Source organism: Vulpes lagopus, chromosome 13, assembly GCF_018345385.1.
Source record: "Vulpes lagopus strain Blue_001 chromosome 13, ASM1834538v1, whole genome shotgun sequence".
NCBI lineage: Eukaryota > Metazoa > Chordata > Mammalia > Carnivora > Canidae > Vulpes > Vulpes lagopus.
This window is the reverse complement of record NC_054836.1, coordinates 45,337,815-45,354,854: the sequence shown is the minus strand read 5'-3', so window position 1 is coordinate 45,354,854 and position 17,040 is coordinate 45,337,815. Positions and strand designations below refer to the sequence as shown.

At 38.0% G+C, this 17,040-nt stretch overlaps 1 protein-coding gene across 13 annotated transcripts in view; it reads right to left on the bottom strand.

The window, feature by feature from the left end:
• Positions 1-17,040, bottom strand: part of BBS9 (Bardet-Biedl syndrome 9) — a 444,745-nt gene that overhangs the window by 89,132 nt on the left and 338,573 nt on the right. For all 13 annotated transcript variants that reach the window (XR_005983467.1, XR_005983466.1, XM_041727738.1 and 10 more), the window contains one exon: positions 120-302. Coding sequence is in view for 11 of the 13 variants with exons in the window: in XM_041727738.1 (XP_041583672.1) it covers positions 120-302 (183 nt within the window). In the remaining 2 variants the exon portion in view is untranslated. The remainder of the gene's footprint in view (positions 1-119; positions 303-17,040) is intronic.

The window sequence follows — 17,040 nt, the reverse complement described above, 5'->3', positions numbered from 1 at the left end:
AAAAAAAAAAACCCTCCATCTGATACCTTAGAAAACATGATAGCCATGTGAGATCTTCCTAAAACCACAATCTTTCCAATAATGATGGCTGTTACCACTGTAGACTTGTGGGTCCTTACCAATTCTTGAGTGTCCTGCTGCAGTGGCAGAAATGCTGCTTCCAGAATAGCAACCTGGTCAGGACTAAGCTTCTGCCACAGCCCAATCAGCAGAATCACCAGATGGGTGGCACTTCTCAGCTTGGTGAATGACTGGAACAGATTGTCTTGGTTTTCCTCTACTGCATCTGCTAGAGCGATTACCTGCAGAAATGACAAACTTCAGTTAGGGATAATTTCACAATTCTTGAGCCCTCAACAAATTACATTTGGCACACTCTTGTTTTTCTTTAAAACAACTTGATGAACTTTGTCTTCCACAAACACAAGCTATGTTGAGTAATAAAATAGTTATCATTCATCTGTTCACTTCCTGCTTTAAAAAAAAATCCCTAAAGTAATTCCAAACCCATATGGCCAAGAGATGAAAATATCCATGAAATCAGCTTAATGGGGACATTGTTCGGTGTCTGCTTTACCATCAATTGACCTTCTACAACATATGATAATATAAGTAACCTCTAATACAGTTATTACAGTCTTTATTACTTTATTACAGTCTTTATTACAGTCTTTATCAATCAGAGATTGATCGATTAAAAATATCAAAATAACTGCATTTGCCATGTAATTTAAAATAATGACTTCATTACATCCTTTTCAGAAAATAACAATCTGCCTCTGATTATTATTCTTTATATGTTACATGGTGCTGGGAGATCCAGCATTTATTAAAACCAATAGGCAGATAATGTTTAAACATTTGACCAATTGAGTAATGTCATTTTTAACACAAATGTCAGGCATTTGCCCACAGGGACCTGAAAGGAAAAAAAAAAAATGTTCAGGGTGTGTTAGCTTTACAATGCCAAATCTACTTAGGGTAAAATTGGCAGGAGTAGAATTGGCTTTTTTTTTTTTTTTAATCCTCTTGAATAATCCTGTGGAAAAAAGAACTAAAGCAACAATTGGATGGAACATCCAAGACTGCCCATTGGTGTTTTATTTTAATGTCTTGGTGAATTTTGTGCTCATTAAAAGTAATGAACTGACTGGCCCAGAGGCTCAAGGCGTCTGACAGCCCCCAGAACAGGAATAGTAAAAGCCAGGCAATGTGAGCTCCTTTCTATCAGTCCCTGCCAGCTTGAGGAACTGGAGCTCAGATGACTTTCAGAATTCTAGTGCAGATGAACCATTTGGTGATATTTCATGGCTTATTGACACTGGCCCAAAGGGCTTGTTAAAAAATCATCATTCAAACAAGTAAGAGTTTATAGCTGTGTGGTCTCCCAAATTCCATGTAGCAATAGAGGCTATAAGGGGACAGTCCTCAGAGTGTCTGGGAGATGCAGGAAAAGAGATATAGTCAGGAAAAGACAAAGTAATTGAAAGTCCTTGCCTGACAATGCCAGGCAGACCATGATTCTTTGCCATTTGGTTGAGGGCTTGCAGGAGATATAAAAGGCAATCACAATTCACATTCAGATCTCCAGGGAGCCCTGGGAGTCTGGACCAAGGTCAGCATTACAGTAAAGTGTATTGCTTACTATGTACCTAATATTGTGCTACTTTTTTTCCATAGGTGTTCAAAAAAGTGTATGATATCTTATAGCCCATAAGGATCTTAAAATTTGTTGGACAGGAAACATACATATACAACCAATTAGTTGAAAGAAACATTACTGTAATAATGTCCTAATTGTGCAGAACAGAAAATAAGTGTAAAAGAAGTTAGCAAAAGGACAGATTACTATGGGCCAGAGTTAATATCCCTGGGGCCTCTTTACTCAAATGAAGCTTGGAACTCATCCCTTTCCTATTATTTCAAGAAGTCCCCTCTAAGAGACAGAGGCCACTTTCCTTAAACCAAAACACCTGGAGTCATCTGCTTCTTCCCCCCACCCTCACCAACGATTACAACTGACTCCTGTTAAAGTCTACATTTATATTCTTCTCTTCCTGTGAGTGTTACCAATTAAGCCTTATTGTGGGGACCATCATATTATGACACAGATGCTTACTGTAGATAAGTCCAAATTACACAAAGATCAAGGTCATAAACATCTCCCAAGCGCCAAATATATGCAAGAACTCATAAGAAGCACTCTAGGGAATTCAATGGCGACAGATCTAATCTCTACCTTCAGAGAGTTTATAATAGAGAAAGGAAAATACATCAGAGGCAAATGTCAACCCTACGAACAATAAAGGAGAATGCTATTAATATTATAAGTATGGGGTTAATAATAATCCCTGTTATTGAGCATAGACTACATGCCAAACATCCTGCTGTGTCATAGAGGTATGCTGTGCCTTCAGTCCCTACACCTCCACCCAGTTGGCATGTTCTCTATTCTACAGATGAGGCCTCTGAGGCTCAGCAGATGTAAGGAATTAGTCCAGTACTGTACACAGGGATGCAAACTGTGCCTGTGCTTAGAAGGGCTCCCATGCTTCGTTTAATGCCCTGCTGTCTCTGCCTTGAAATTCTTTTTTTTTTTTTTTTAAGAGAGAGTGCGAGCAGGGGGAGGGGCAGAGGAAGAGAAGGGCAAGACAGAGAATCTTTAACAGGCATCATGCCCAGTGTAGAGCCCAACGTGGGCATGATCTCACAACCCAGAAATCATGACCTGAGCTGAAATCAAGAGTCAGACACTTAACTGACTGAGCCACCCAGGTGAACCTCTGTCTTGAATTTCTTAATAGTTTTATTTTTGAACTTGTGTTTTATAAGTGAAGTCGATAAAGGGATAATAGAAAATGCACATGAGAAGAGGAGATAATGTTCATTAACTTGGCCATTACTAAAAATTAAGCCACATAAAATTAATTACACCAAAACAAAGTAAATACTCAAAACTCATTACTTCTTAATTAGTTTACTATTATCTAAGGCCCTTGGAGTTATTTATGCTTATTGTATCTGTATGTTGGGAAAACTCTGCAATGGTGGACAACTGCCCATTTCTCCCCAACTTTGCATTCAGTGACCTCACATCCGTAGCTTGACATCAGCCATGGTAGAAATATTTACAACATAAACATCAAGAAATGTTACAAAGCCAGGCCTCCTCCCAACACCTCTCCTTCCCAGAGAACCAGTTGCTAAATATTTACCAGAGTGCTACTGAGTAGAGGTACCTAAAATTCGTACTCAAGAATAGATATTGGGTAAGAGTGCTTTAAAAGTGCAATATGCAACTTGAACAAATGCAATGAAGCAGAAAAGTAGAAGCTGCGTGTTCGGGAAGGAACAAATATTCCAGTTTGGGAATAGCATTTGATCAGACCAAAAAAAAAAAAAGGTAATCTGGGCAACTGTTGTAAAGGAACCAGAATGTCAAGGTGAAGAGCATGCACATAACACTATAGGTACTAGGTGACTGTGGAGTACTGTGAATGTGGGTGTTCCCTGATGGGAGGCTGCACTCAAAGCAGCTATCGATCATAGTAAACATTTGGGCATTTACTGGGACTTAAAGTGAGGCTGTTGTGCACGTTCCTCACTATCAAGGGAAAATTCGTACTAAGTGTAACAGCATGTCAGTTCATGGACCCACCCAACTTGCTAAACACAGCTGTGGTGGAAGAATGACTTCTCAGTGAGACAGCAGCCCAAGCCACAGGATCTTTCCTGAGCAAGGCCCAAAATACATCAATCTGGGAGAAGCATCGTTTCTCTAAGTTTTGGTCTCACTGGTTATATTTCTGTGCCATTGTGGAAAGTCTGCTATCCCCCAAACGGTCACAGAAATTGGAAAGAAGTAGGATAAACAATTCCTTATGTAAATTACCCCCAAGGAAAATCTTCTTGACCTACTGGCCAGCATGAAATACTAAACAGATCTCCATGTTCTCAATTTAGTTTTACACATAACAGCCAAGTTTACTTTGTTCTCCATGAGAGCCAAATGAATTTAGCAGAATTAATATAGTAAAAAGGGCTGGAAAACCTAGACCCATCAAGATTTAGATCCGTCCCACCAAGGCCTACAGGATCTTGCTGCTCACCTGGAACTGCAAAATGAGGCCAACCAGCTGCTAGGGCTTAAATGTGAAGGAGAGTGATTTTTCAGTGCTCATCACTGGCTATGCAAGATGTGTGTTCCCTGGTGTTCAACAGAACTACAGAAAGGGAAGGGGTTAGGAAACAATAAATGCTAACAATTTCAAGCACAAATGTGTTGATGGCCTTTGTTTTTCTTTTTTAAATTGAAGGTTTCCAAATAAAATGGAGACCCCAAAGGACATCTATGTCCAACTGCCATATCAGTTGATGCCAAAGTAATGAGGCAGAGGCCCAGGGAGCTGCTTGCAGGAAAATGCTCAACTCATAAAGTGAGTGTGAAATTAATCCCAAATACTTCCAGCTGCCAAGATAGGCTCTAAAATTGGTTACAGGAAAGCAGCAGCAGCAATAGCAGAGTAGACATGAATCATACCATGTGAACACAGACATGTCCAATTTCTTCACCTAAACTCACCATCCAATCTGCCTCCAAATCTCATGTGTGGTGCACAGAACCCTATTACACTGCTGTATAGCTGTCATTCACTGAGCCCTGACTATAGGCCAGGCACTGTGCTAGTGCTATTGTATCCAGATAATCATGTGGTCCTCATGACTACCCTCTGACATAGGAGAATTGTTGATCCCTGCAGTCCCCATTTCCAGATGAGGAAATGGAAGCTTAGTGCTCTGATGACCTTAGTGCCTGTGGTCATGAGCTGCGACAGAGAAGCGCCAGGATCCCAGTCCTGTCTCCTGATTCCTCACTGAGTGCTCTTTCTTCTTCAGTGGTACACAGATACATACAGTAGTCCCCTTAAAATAATCTAGTGGGTTTTTATCTTGATAATCAAACTGAGATACTAAGGAAAAAACACTACTAATACATTATATTCATAATAGGCATAAGTGCTTTAGATAAATTTCCCCATTGCTGGGGCTTTTACCATGAGGTCAATTCAAGTTGAAATTTCCAGGGTGGTTTCTGCCCAAAGTTATATTATAAAGGAAATTAGTTCATCATTTGTAAATGATGTAAATTTTTCTTTTAAAAAATTGTATTAGGTTCCATATAATTCAAAATTATGAAGACTTTAGAAATTATTTATTTACTACACCTTCCATTAATGAAGCTACTTTTTAAAAAGGGATGATTCATTTATTTTTTACAAATCTCAGACTACAATGTTTTCGGTGATCTAAGCACTAAGGTTACAGAGATTAGCTCATTTTATTCTCAAAGGATTCTATGAGGTAGAAATTACAATTGTCCACATTTTAAAAGTAAGGAGACAGAGGGGCCCCTGGGTGGTCTAGCTGGTTGAGCATCTGATTCTTGATTTGGGCTGAGGTTGTGATTTCAGAGTCCTGAGATTGAGCCCTGCTTTGGGCTACCTTACTGTCCCTTTGCCCCTCTCTCCACATGTACTCTCTCTTCTCCTTCTCTAAAAATAAATAAATAAATCTTAAAAAAAAAATGAGACAGAAATACAGAAAGGGTCAAGCAGTTAGTCAGTGGCAGAGCCAGAATTTATACCCAAACAATCTGACCCAAGAAATATCACCATGTAACCTGCATTGATTTTCCGGCTGCGTATCGATTTCTTTCTCTCTCTCTCTCTCTCTTTTTTTTTTTTTTTTTAGATTTTATTCATTTATTTAAGAGAGAGTGTTTGCACGCGAGAAAGAGAGCACACCAGGGGGAGCAGCAGAAGGAGAGGGAGAAGTAGAGTCCTCGCTGAGCAGGGAGCCCGACATGGGGCTCAATTCCCAGACCCCGGTATTGTGATCTGAGCTGAAGGCAGATACTTAACCGACTGAGCCACCCAGGTGTCCCTGCATATCAATTTCATCATTAGCAATATGTGGAACAAATTCTATCAGAAGCTTCCCAATGGAAGGTTTCCACTTTGTTGACCCTCTAATACCCCATAAAAATTAAGATAGGTTTATTTTAATAAAAGGCCAGTATGGATGAATGAGTGAAGAAAACAGAGTCATATGATATGGGTGAGGTTATACATCCCCTAAGGCTGAATGCAGCAGGCTGTGCAAGGACTGTCTTCCCTATGGAGGAATTTTAAGTCAGTGTGCAATTTACTTCCATTTTCTGGGCTCTAGCTTCATCATCTTTAAAACGTAGGAGTGGGAAAAATCACTAACATCCAACATAGCTGTGTCAGATTAAAAAACATTTAAATTACTTTTGGAAGATATGTTGTTTTGAACTATCCATGTCACTTCCCCTCTGCACACATCCTGCATTTCTCATTTAATGTTTATTGATTTGGGGTTTTTAATCTATAAATAACAGTAAAAATAATCCTCATTTATAATTTTATAATTATAATCCTGTGAGAATTAAATGAGAAAGGTAAAAAGATAATACCACATGTTGGCAAGGATGTGGAGAAACTGGAACCCTCATACATTGCTAGTGGTGATGTCATATGGCACAGTCACTTTGGAAACAGGTTGGCAGTTCCTCAGAAAGGTCAATGCTGAGTTGCCATATGAGGCAAAAATTATAATTCTAGGTTTATACCCCAGAGAAATGAAAATATAATGTCTACTCAAAAACTTGTTCACAAATGTTTATAGAAGCATTATTTATAATAACCCAAAAGCAAAAAACAACTCAAATGTCCAACTGATGAATAAATTAAATGTGGCATATCTATATAATAGAATATTATTCAACCATAAAAAGAAATAGGAGTACTTACATATGCTACTACATGGATGAACCTTAAAAACATTCTGCTGAGTTCAAGGAACCTGTGACAGAGGACTGCACGCTGTATCATTCTATATATATGAGATATCCAGAACAGGCAAATCTATAAACACTATAAGTACACTGGTGGTTGCTTAGGGTTGAAGGGTGGGTGGTGGACAGGAGAGAGTGGAAAATGCCTCCTAATAGTTACACAACTCTATTAGTATGATAAAAATATTATACACTTTAAATGAGTGAATTGTATGTATATAAGTTATATCTCAATAAAGCTGTTAAAAATATGGGATGTCTGAGTGGCTCAGCAGTTGAGTGTCTGCCTTGGGCTCAGGGCGCGATCCTCCAGTCTGGGATGGAGTCCTGAATCAGGCTCCTTGCAGGGAGCCTGCTTCTCCCTCTGCCTGTGTCTCTGCCTCTGTCTCTGTGTCTCTCATGAATAAATAAACAAAATCTTTAGAAAAAAATATTAAAAATAGTAAGAGAAATAAAAAGTACTGTGAAAGTATGATTTATGTAAGGTAAAGAAATTAACATAAAGGCAACTTTATTTAAGTAACAATTTTGATATGTTAATGGCTATACTATATTGTAACTTGGGCTTAACGACATTCTAGATAATGTAATAATCAAGTAACTTTGGAGTCAGATATGTCTGAATACTGATAATGCTACTACTGATAATGCTGTACAACTTTTGGCTACTTTACCTTCCTCAGACTTAGTTTTCACCTATAAAATAATACTCATTTCGTTAACATCCTTTCTATTCATTTCTAATTTGCTTAGCTCCCGGCTATTTTTTAATACACTATAGTTAAGGGATCATTTCAATGTAGTAATATCAGGTAAATTCTACTTTTTCTGTTAGGTTAACAATGACATTGAAAAAACGAAGACCCTTCTCCAGTACTTGAGGCACACTACTAACCTCCTAAGGTGATGCAGGACAGCTGATCACTCTGCAATGTTCCCTGGCCCTCTCTGTGCGGTCACTCAATCGAACAGTGCTCATTTTTAGCTAAGTTTAATCAAGTTTCAAAGTAAAATGGAGACTGTGTATCAAATATATACTAAAAGCTATGTAAAGTTACATGTATTGGATCCCATTTTTACTCTTTTTGCAATTCTATTAAAAAATCACACCCACAAACATACAACTTTGCCTGCTATGACTTGTTCTCTAAAAATCCTCTGAGGCTTGTTAATCAGGGAGCTAGATGTTTTTCTTTTTTAAATACCTTATTGAAAATGCTAGAAAATGTGGTGATTTAAATAAGGTGTTTATAAAGTGCACTATGAAAAGACACAGAAAAAACAAAACTCATACTCAGCCCAGAAAATTCCAGTGTAAAAAGAGCAATCGGTAAGTCCCCACCAGGCTCTCAATTTTCTAATATTTGGTACACAGTGGGTGTCCCATAAATGCGGACTAAATTGATGAACCTCAAAGTTCACCTAAAACTCTAGCACAACTAAACTGCCTCTTAAATCCTAGACACACTCAATCAAGCATTGTCAGGCTCCCAATTTGAATGGAATCCAAGTGATGTTGCATGGAAACAACAAATCTACCTCAATATATCTGTCATCTACTTAAAAAAATCGTTCCAGTTCACTTTTAGCCATAGCTTCCTAACACCAGGCTACAGACAGATCTTAATGACTGCTGAAATGATTTTTTTTGTTCACATGGCTGACCTTTAGTTAGAAAGACACTTTCAGTCTAGGGAGATTTGGAAGCAGGCAAGAAAAAGGGCACACTTCCCACACAACAATGTTATTTGTGATGGTGTTTGCTGTAGACTCGAATCTGGGAAAGCCCCTGCAATAAGGAAGAAGAAAAAATTTACCATGTCTAAACTTTTACTGTGGCTGAAAAGATCCAATTTGTATCCAAAAGAATTGTTCTTTTAACAGACAAAATGAAATAAGGTTCAAAATGAAAAGAGAAAGGGAGTGATCATTCAAATGCCAAATAAGCATCTAAGAAGTGTTTCATTATCTGTGTGCTGAACCTTTAAGCTAGATAAAAGAGAACCCTGGGTTTTTAACTGGAAGACATAGAAAGAATCTAATTCTTAGCTATTTTTGTTACAGTATTATTTTGAATAAATAGGATGGGGGCTGGATTACATTCAGTTGCACTTCCCATGGAGTAAAAATCCAGGGTTCCCTTATAACAAGCATCTAGCTGAAATTCCTAAACCAAACCCAGGATTAGAATACATTTTTAACCATGCTATCATTTGGGGTAGCTATTACAACAAAAGGGAAAATGTACTCTTTAGTAAAAAATTTCAGTCACACATGATTTGTCTTCATAAAAAGAGACCTGCTAATTGGCAAAATCACCTGATGTTCTAGAACATCGAGGTATGATCGTTGACTCTTAGAAGTCGTGATGGTTTTACTGGTCTAAGATTATAATTTTCCTTGACACCAATCTACACTTGCCAAATGCCTTGAAAATTCATTTAAAACTTGTTTTAGTAAAACAAATTATTCCTGAGAAATTTCTTTATACTATGTACTGTAGAACTCTTTTTTTTTCTTTTTTAATGTTCTGCCCAGAAGAATATGAAAGGTAGACAGTGCTGGAATATAGACTTTGGCTGGAACTTTTAAAACATATACCACTGATACATAAAAATATTAAATGAGAAAGACAAATCATTTGCAAGTGACATAGGGACAAATTTTGCTATTTCTGCAAAGTTTATTCACCAAATAGACATGTAATTTAATCAGCTGGAAGGAAACTAACTCCAATGTTTGGCTAATATAATGCTAAAAATACAACTGATCTCAAACCTGATTACTATTTTTACATACCTCCTACCCTCCACTCCCCCACTGACCAAAATTTTACCCCTTTCCATAAAGTTATCTACTTATAGCCAAGTGAAACCCCAATTTAAAAAATAATAATTAATGGAATCAAGCTATAAAAGAAAAGAATAAATGTTCTCTGGACCACAGTTACTCATTGAACAGATCGCTGTTAAAGCTGGAATCTATGGTTGGCAATGTCAGAGCTCATTTTACAAACCCTGGAGAATGCCACAGTTATCACTGTCCAAAAACAACATTCAAGAGGTCTGATCTGAATAGTTCCTAAGTTTAGAATGTTTTAGACCACATTCCTCCAGGCAGACATGTCAGTAATTATGTAGCCACCCACACAGCCTTGAGTGTCATCTTCAATGAAGGCAAATGATGGAGAGATGAGTACTTGGTTGCTTATCCTAAGAGCATTCCTGTAGCCAAGGCTGCTAATGCTAAGGCACATTATTACATGTGATCAATTAAGGCATGCTGATAATCCACCCTAAAAGGCAAAAAGGCAACTGGAGACTCCAACAGTGCTGATAATAGTGTTGAGCATTTTCTTCATTCCAGAGTTTTAAGAGGTAAATGTGGCACTTTCACAATAGAGTGAAATTGTTGAGTTTTCTCTTCATATGCATCTTCTTTTAAAATATTTAGTTTTTCAGAGTCCATTTCTCTTGAACACCTGTGATCTTTATTTATTTGTGCTTTTTCAGATAAGATATATAGTTATACCACTACTATCTGGTATACTTTGGCAAGACATGTACAGGGCTGTATGGCTCAGACCACATGAAAATAATACAAAAGTCAATGAGTGGAGCTTCCTGGTTTCTTTTGGAATGAAACAAGGGCAAACTTGGTATTTCTACAATCACAGATTGTTCGAACACTGTAACTGGAAAGGGACTTGCTAAAGATACGCTGTGCCTGATTTCTTCTGTGCTGTAACTCCTTCAGGTCAAAGACTATTTTATTGTTTGGTGTACCCCTTCCACAGAACGTAGTCCCATAGCAGGCATTTATTATATATTTACTATATTGAAGTAAAGTAAAAAGCCTGATAACTCAGTAGTACAAGAGTGTCCATTACAACAGCAATTTATAGGGGCAGCTGGATGGCTCAATCTGTTAAGCATCTGTTCTTGACTTTGGCTCAGGTCATGATCTCAAGGTCCTGGGATCGAGCCTGGCGTCAGGCTCTGCACTCAGTGGGGAGTCTACTTGAGGATTCCCTCTCTCTCTCTCTCCCTCTGTCCCTCTCCCTGCCTTCTCTCTCTCTCCCTCTCTCCCCCCCCTCAAATAAATAAATCTTTAAAAAAAGATAGCAATTTCTAGGAACACTACTTGGGCAATAGAAATCCATCCCTACATTCCAGGTGGATAAGACCAAAGCCTACCATTTTTAAAAAGTTTTTATAGGCTATGCTGTTTATTGGGTCTACCATAGGTAGTAAGTAGCTAGGCTCTAAATTCATACCTTCCACAGGCATTACATTACAATGAATTAGTAAATTCATTCAAGTCTTTACCATTAAGTCTATGTGACAAATGTTATAAAGTCTATAATTTAACTTTAAAATACATCATCACAGGGCAGCCCTGGTGGCACAGCGGTTTAGTGCCACCTGCAGTGGGGTGTGATCCTGGAGTGTGATCCTGGAGACCCCGGACTGAGTCCTGTGTTCGGGCTCCCTACATGGAGCCTGCTTCTCCCTCTTCCTCCTCTGCCTGTGTCTCTGCCTCTCTCTCTCTCTCTCTCTCTCTCTCTCTCGAATAATTTTTTTTAAAATCTTAAAAAATAATAAAATAAAATAAAATAAAATAAAATAAAATAAAATAAAATAATAAAATAAATCATCACAGACAAGGTCATATGACATAAGCAGGTGAGTCAGTTTACACTCTACAGCAGGTCTTCAACCTTCTCATTAATGACATTTGGCATCAAATAATTTTTTGTTGTGGGGACCTTTCTTGGGCACTGTTAGAAGTCTAGCAACACTCTGGACTCTATAAACTTGATGTCAATAGCACCCTCCCCCAGTTGTGGCAACCAAAAAATGTCTTGGGAAATTGCCAAATATCTCCTTAGGTGCAAAATCACCCTTGTTAAGAACCTCTGCTCTAGAGTCCGAATGAATTTGTGTTCAAAACAGCTATCCTTCTATAATCAGAAGCAAAGCTCACACGTCAGAGGGAGCTACACAAGCACTTAGGCTATTGGTGTCTCCAGCAATACCAAATATTTTTTAATTTACCATAATGGATTTCAGAAATAGGTTCTGATTAGTGAGATCAAAGGTTTGATAATCAGCATTATGTGTGTTAGAAATAGATTTGCTGGCAAAATTAACAGTATTAAGAATATTTTACACTTATATTTTACTTTGTGTAAAAGTAATATAAGAATCCTGGAAGACACTGATAGGATATTGTCCAAGGCTTGAGCCTAAAAGATCCTGTGTATTGTTTTGGGGCAGATTTCTAGCTTCTGATGCCCATTATGAGAGTAAATGGATCCTAGAATTACTGTCCTACCTGCCTCAAGTGAACATTTCCAGAAAGGTGGTATTCCAGTGTCTACAAGACAGAGTTGAGCCTTCAACCAGCCTAAGTATAGGCTGCATGAACTGTTCCATGCTTATAAACGTTTATTTAATAAGTGTCTTTGTGTAAGGCAAAATTTGACATGAGATTTATTTCCATTATAGCCAAGGAGAATGGTTACAGTTCATTCTTGTCCACCTCAAGCTTTTTTAAAAAAATGTTTTATTTTTTTATTCATGAGAGACACAGAGAGAGAGAGGCAGAGACATAAGCAGAAGGAAAAGCAGGCTCCCTGCAGGGAGCTTGTTGAGGGACTCAATCCCAGGACCCCGGGATCACAACTCGAGCCAAAGGCAGATGCTCAACCACTGAGCCACCCAGGTGCCCCTCCACCTCAAGCTTTTTGATAGTTATCATTACTTGCTGAAAAGAATTTTGACGTGACCAAATTGGCAACGGTAGTGTACAATGTCAAATAAGTGCTAAGTGATGGGGATAAATGTGATTTGAGAGCTGCCTGCAAAGAACTAACAGCAAGGAAAACAAATATACTTTAAAAAAAAAAAAAAAAAAAAAACGGCAACAGGGCAGCCCGGATGGCTCAGTGGTTTAGCACCACCTTCGGCCCGGGGTTGTGATCCTGGAGACCCGGGATTGAGTTCCACATTGGGCTCCCTGCATGAAGCCTGATTCTCCCTCTGCCTGTGTCTCTGCCTCAATCTCTCTCTCTCTCTCTCTCTCTCTCTCGCTCTGTGTCTCTCATGTATAAATAAATAAAATCTTTAAAAAAAAAAAAAACGGCAACAACTGCTGCTTACTATGTGTCAACTATGTGCCAGGCAGTCCTAGAAAGTCAATGGATATTATTCCTAGACCTTTCAACATTTAGGTCATTATTATTTTTGACTTATGAAGTAAAACAAGGCTCAGAGAAGTTAAGCAACTTGTTCAAAATCACACAGCAGTGCCCAAATTCAAACCATATGTGCCTAAAATCTCCAAAGCCCAAGCATTTCCCAGCTGACCATACTATAGCTTTAGATACACAAAGACATACACACAAACACACACACACGCACACACACTGCTAGATATTAAGTGTTACACAAATGACTACTGGGCTGAGTTAATATAAGAAAAATCTATAAACAAGACTTCCCCAACAACCTGACTTCCTGGGAATGAAGGGCCCATAGATTCTTTTGTTTGTTCTTCTTTTAAATAAATCCACATTTGAATGTTTGAATGCCTTTGGGTCAGAAAAGCATCAGTCCTGAACATAACTCCTATTGTTTCCCCCTACATCTCTGAGCCTGGAGCCATTTCAGTTTGAGACCTCTGCAATAATCACAAACTCTTCAAACATAAAACAACTACAACCAGTGTGGAGAAACAGAAATCAACCATGTGACAATTAAATCTGAATCTGGGTTCTGGTCCTGTCCCACCACTCCCTGTAGTTTGACACTAAGAGTCTCCTAATCTCTTTAAACTTCAGTTTTCTCTCCTCCATAAAAGAGAGGTATTTACTGTGGAATTTCAATGAGACGCAATATAAATGTGTTTGTCACTACACCTAAGCACATAGTAAGCATTCAATAGAGTTTAGCACTATTACTATTATTATTATTATTATTATTATTTATTGTTCTCTGGCTAAATACCCAACCAATAATCTTTTTATTAAAACAAAACAAAAAACCTAATACATACAATAATAACCCCTTCCTTTGCCTTTCATCTCTAGTTTACACAGTCCCAATAATTTCAGCATCCTTACAGGGGATTGACTCAGCACACAAGTTATATATATTGTTTACCAACATGTATAGCATAATTCCCACACCCTACACTTTCAAGGGATTTGTAGGTCTCCTTCCATTGTATCTATCACATTCAGGACTACTGTTTGATAATTTTAAGCTCTGCGAAGGAAGGAACTGTATTTTGTCTTATTTACTACTGTGTTCCCACCACCTAGTACAGGGTCTAACACACAGCAGGGATCAACAAATATCTGAATTGAACTGAAATAAATTCCATCTGGCATACCTTGGAAAAGTAGCATATGGCTTTACACTACTATCTGAAACTTCTCTCCTAGGTAGAGCTAGCATACTAGTTGTGATGTCCTGCAAGTAGCACATTTCCTTAATTCCATGATATACTTTGTTTGTTAGGTGCCACCATATACACATATTCTCTCCTAGGTAGAGCTAGCATACTAGTTGTGATGCCCTGCAAGTAGCACATTTCCTTAATTCCATAATATACTTTGTTTGTTAGGTGCCACCATATACACATATTCCAATGATTTTCAAATCACAATGTGCCTTATCTCTGTGTTGATTTAATGTGCTAATTTTACTTTTTATCTTCAAAGGTAATCTAATCAATAATGTGCTTTAAAAATTGACATATTAGGCACACCTGGGTGGCTTAGTTAGTTAAGTATCAGACTCTTGATTTCAGTTCAGGTCATGATCTCAGGGTTGTGGGATCAAGTCCCACATCAGGTTCTGTGCTGGGCATGGAACTTGCTTAAGATTCTCTTTCCCTGGGTGGCTCAGCGGTTTGCACCTGCCTTTGGCCCAGGGCGCGATCCTGGAGTCCCAGGATCGAGTCCCGCATCAGGCTCCCGGTGTAGAGCCTGCTTCTCCCTCCTCCTGTCTCTCTCTCTGTCTCTCTCTCTCTCTGTCTCTCTCTCTCTCTCTCTATCATGAATAAATAAATAAATCTTAAAAAAAAAAAAAAAGATTCTCGGGATCCCTGGGTGGTGCAGCGATTTGGCGCCTGCCTTTGGCCCAGGGCGCGATCCTGGAGACCCGGGATCGAATCCCACGTCGGGCTCCCGGTGCATGGAGCCTGCTTCTCCCTCTGCCTGTGTCTCTGCCTCTCTCTCTCTCTGTGTGTGACTATCATAAATAAATAAAAATTAAAAAAAAAAAAAGATTCTCTCTCCCTCTCCCACTCCCCATCTCTAAAAAATAAAAATAAAAACAGATCACATCTTAGAATCTATTAAATATATTTTTGTTTGGAATTATACCTCCCAATGCCAGGTTCTTCATCCAGTTCCCAGAAAATAACTGTTACCAGAGCATTCCCTAGCTGCCACTTACAGGCCACTCTTCTTTTTTTCTTAAGCTCTTATTTAAATTTCAGTTAGTTAACATACAGTGTAATATTAGCTTCAGGTGTACCATATAATGATTTGACACTTCTATACAGCACTCAGTGTTCACCACAAGTGCACTCCTTAACCCCCTCCCCCACTTCCCCCTTGGTAGCCATCACTTTGTTCTCTATAATTAAGAGTCTGTTTCTTGACTTGTCAGTTTGTCTGTCTGTCTCTCCCTTGCTCATTTGTTTCTTAAATTCCACATATGAGTGAAATCATATGGTATTTGTCTTTCTCTGACCGACTTATTCCACTTAGCATAATACTCTCTAGCTCCATCCATGTCATTGAAAATGGCAAGATTTCACTTCTTTTTATGGCTGAGCAAATATTTCATTATACACACACACATCTATATCCATTCAACAGTCAATGGACATTATGAAATGGGCCATTTTCATAAAGGTTCCCTCAGCCCCTCCCATGCTTCCCAGTGGGATCTGATGTAGGCCAAGCAGGAGTTCTTTCATGTGATCTTCATAACAAAATTATGCAGTAGAGCTTCTAGATGGAGTCTAGTCATGATGAAACGGAAGCCATTTCTGAATGGTTTGAAAGACTATCCATAAACATGCAGCCAGATTCACACCCAGGTCTGTCTAGATGCAAAGCCTGTGTTCCTCCACTGCACCCCCTGTTGCTATAGGACCGACTGTAGCTCTATGGAGCTAAAAAATTCACTTCTGCAAATTTTTCACTAATATTTTATAGTTCAATTCTGCTCTCTTATGATTTCGATGAAAAAATTTAATTTGGGAAGGTTATAAAGCATATTTCTTATGAATAGAGGCAAAGATTGATTTACCCTAGTAAATATTTGTGAGATAGTAACTTTCTCACAATTACAAAAGTAATTTTAATGACTGTTTTCAAGATGATCTTGAGCTAAAAAACTAGCCAAAATATAGTAAATATCTATGTTCATTTCTAATAAAGACTAGAATTACATAAGAAGGAAAAGGACCCACAATGGTTTCAGTCCTGGCATCAATATTCTCATTTCAAGTTTCTCTGGACTGGGTGTTATACTATATGTTAGCAAATTGAATTTAAATAAAATATTTTAAAATACAAAGTTTCTCTCTTAAAACAAAACATACAAAAAAAAAACCCCAAAAAAACAGGTAGAAAAAAAATAATTTTTGTCTTAACAAAAAAAAAAAAAAAGAAGAAGAAGAAGAAGAAGGAAGAAGTAAATTAAAAAGTCTACAAACAACAAAAAAAAAAGTCTACAAACACAAGCAAGTAAATGTGGTGTATATTAAAGTGAGATCTTTTCTTGAAATGTCCAAGTTTGGATTTGATAAGATGAGAGGTCCCTCCAAACCTAACACCTATCTTTTCTTCCTTCTAAGTGTCTGAAATGGACTCTACGGGGAAGATTATATCTGACGAGTGAGGTATAGGTTACAAAATTGTTTTAAAAATAACTCTCTAGTTTACTTAAATAGGTGCCACAGTTTAAATCAGAATCCTCCAATAGAGTCCATTTACCAGAAATTTGAGTCCATTTTCAGGGAATAACAAAAGAAAAAGATTATCATCACTCTTCAGTAACTAATTCACACAGCCACTTTTTGTTTAAATTCTTGGTATTAATATCCAAATATGTGATAATGAGCTGAATTTGGATAAA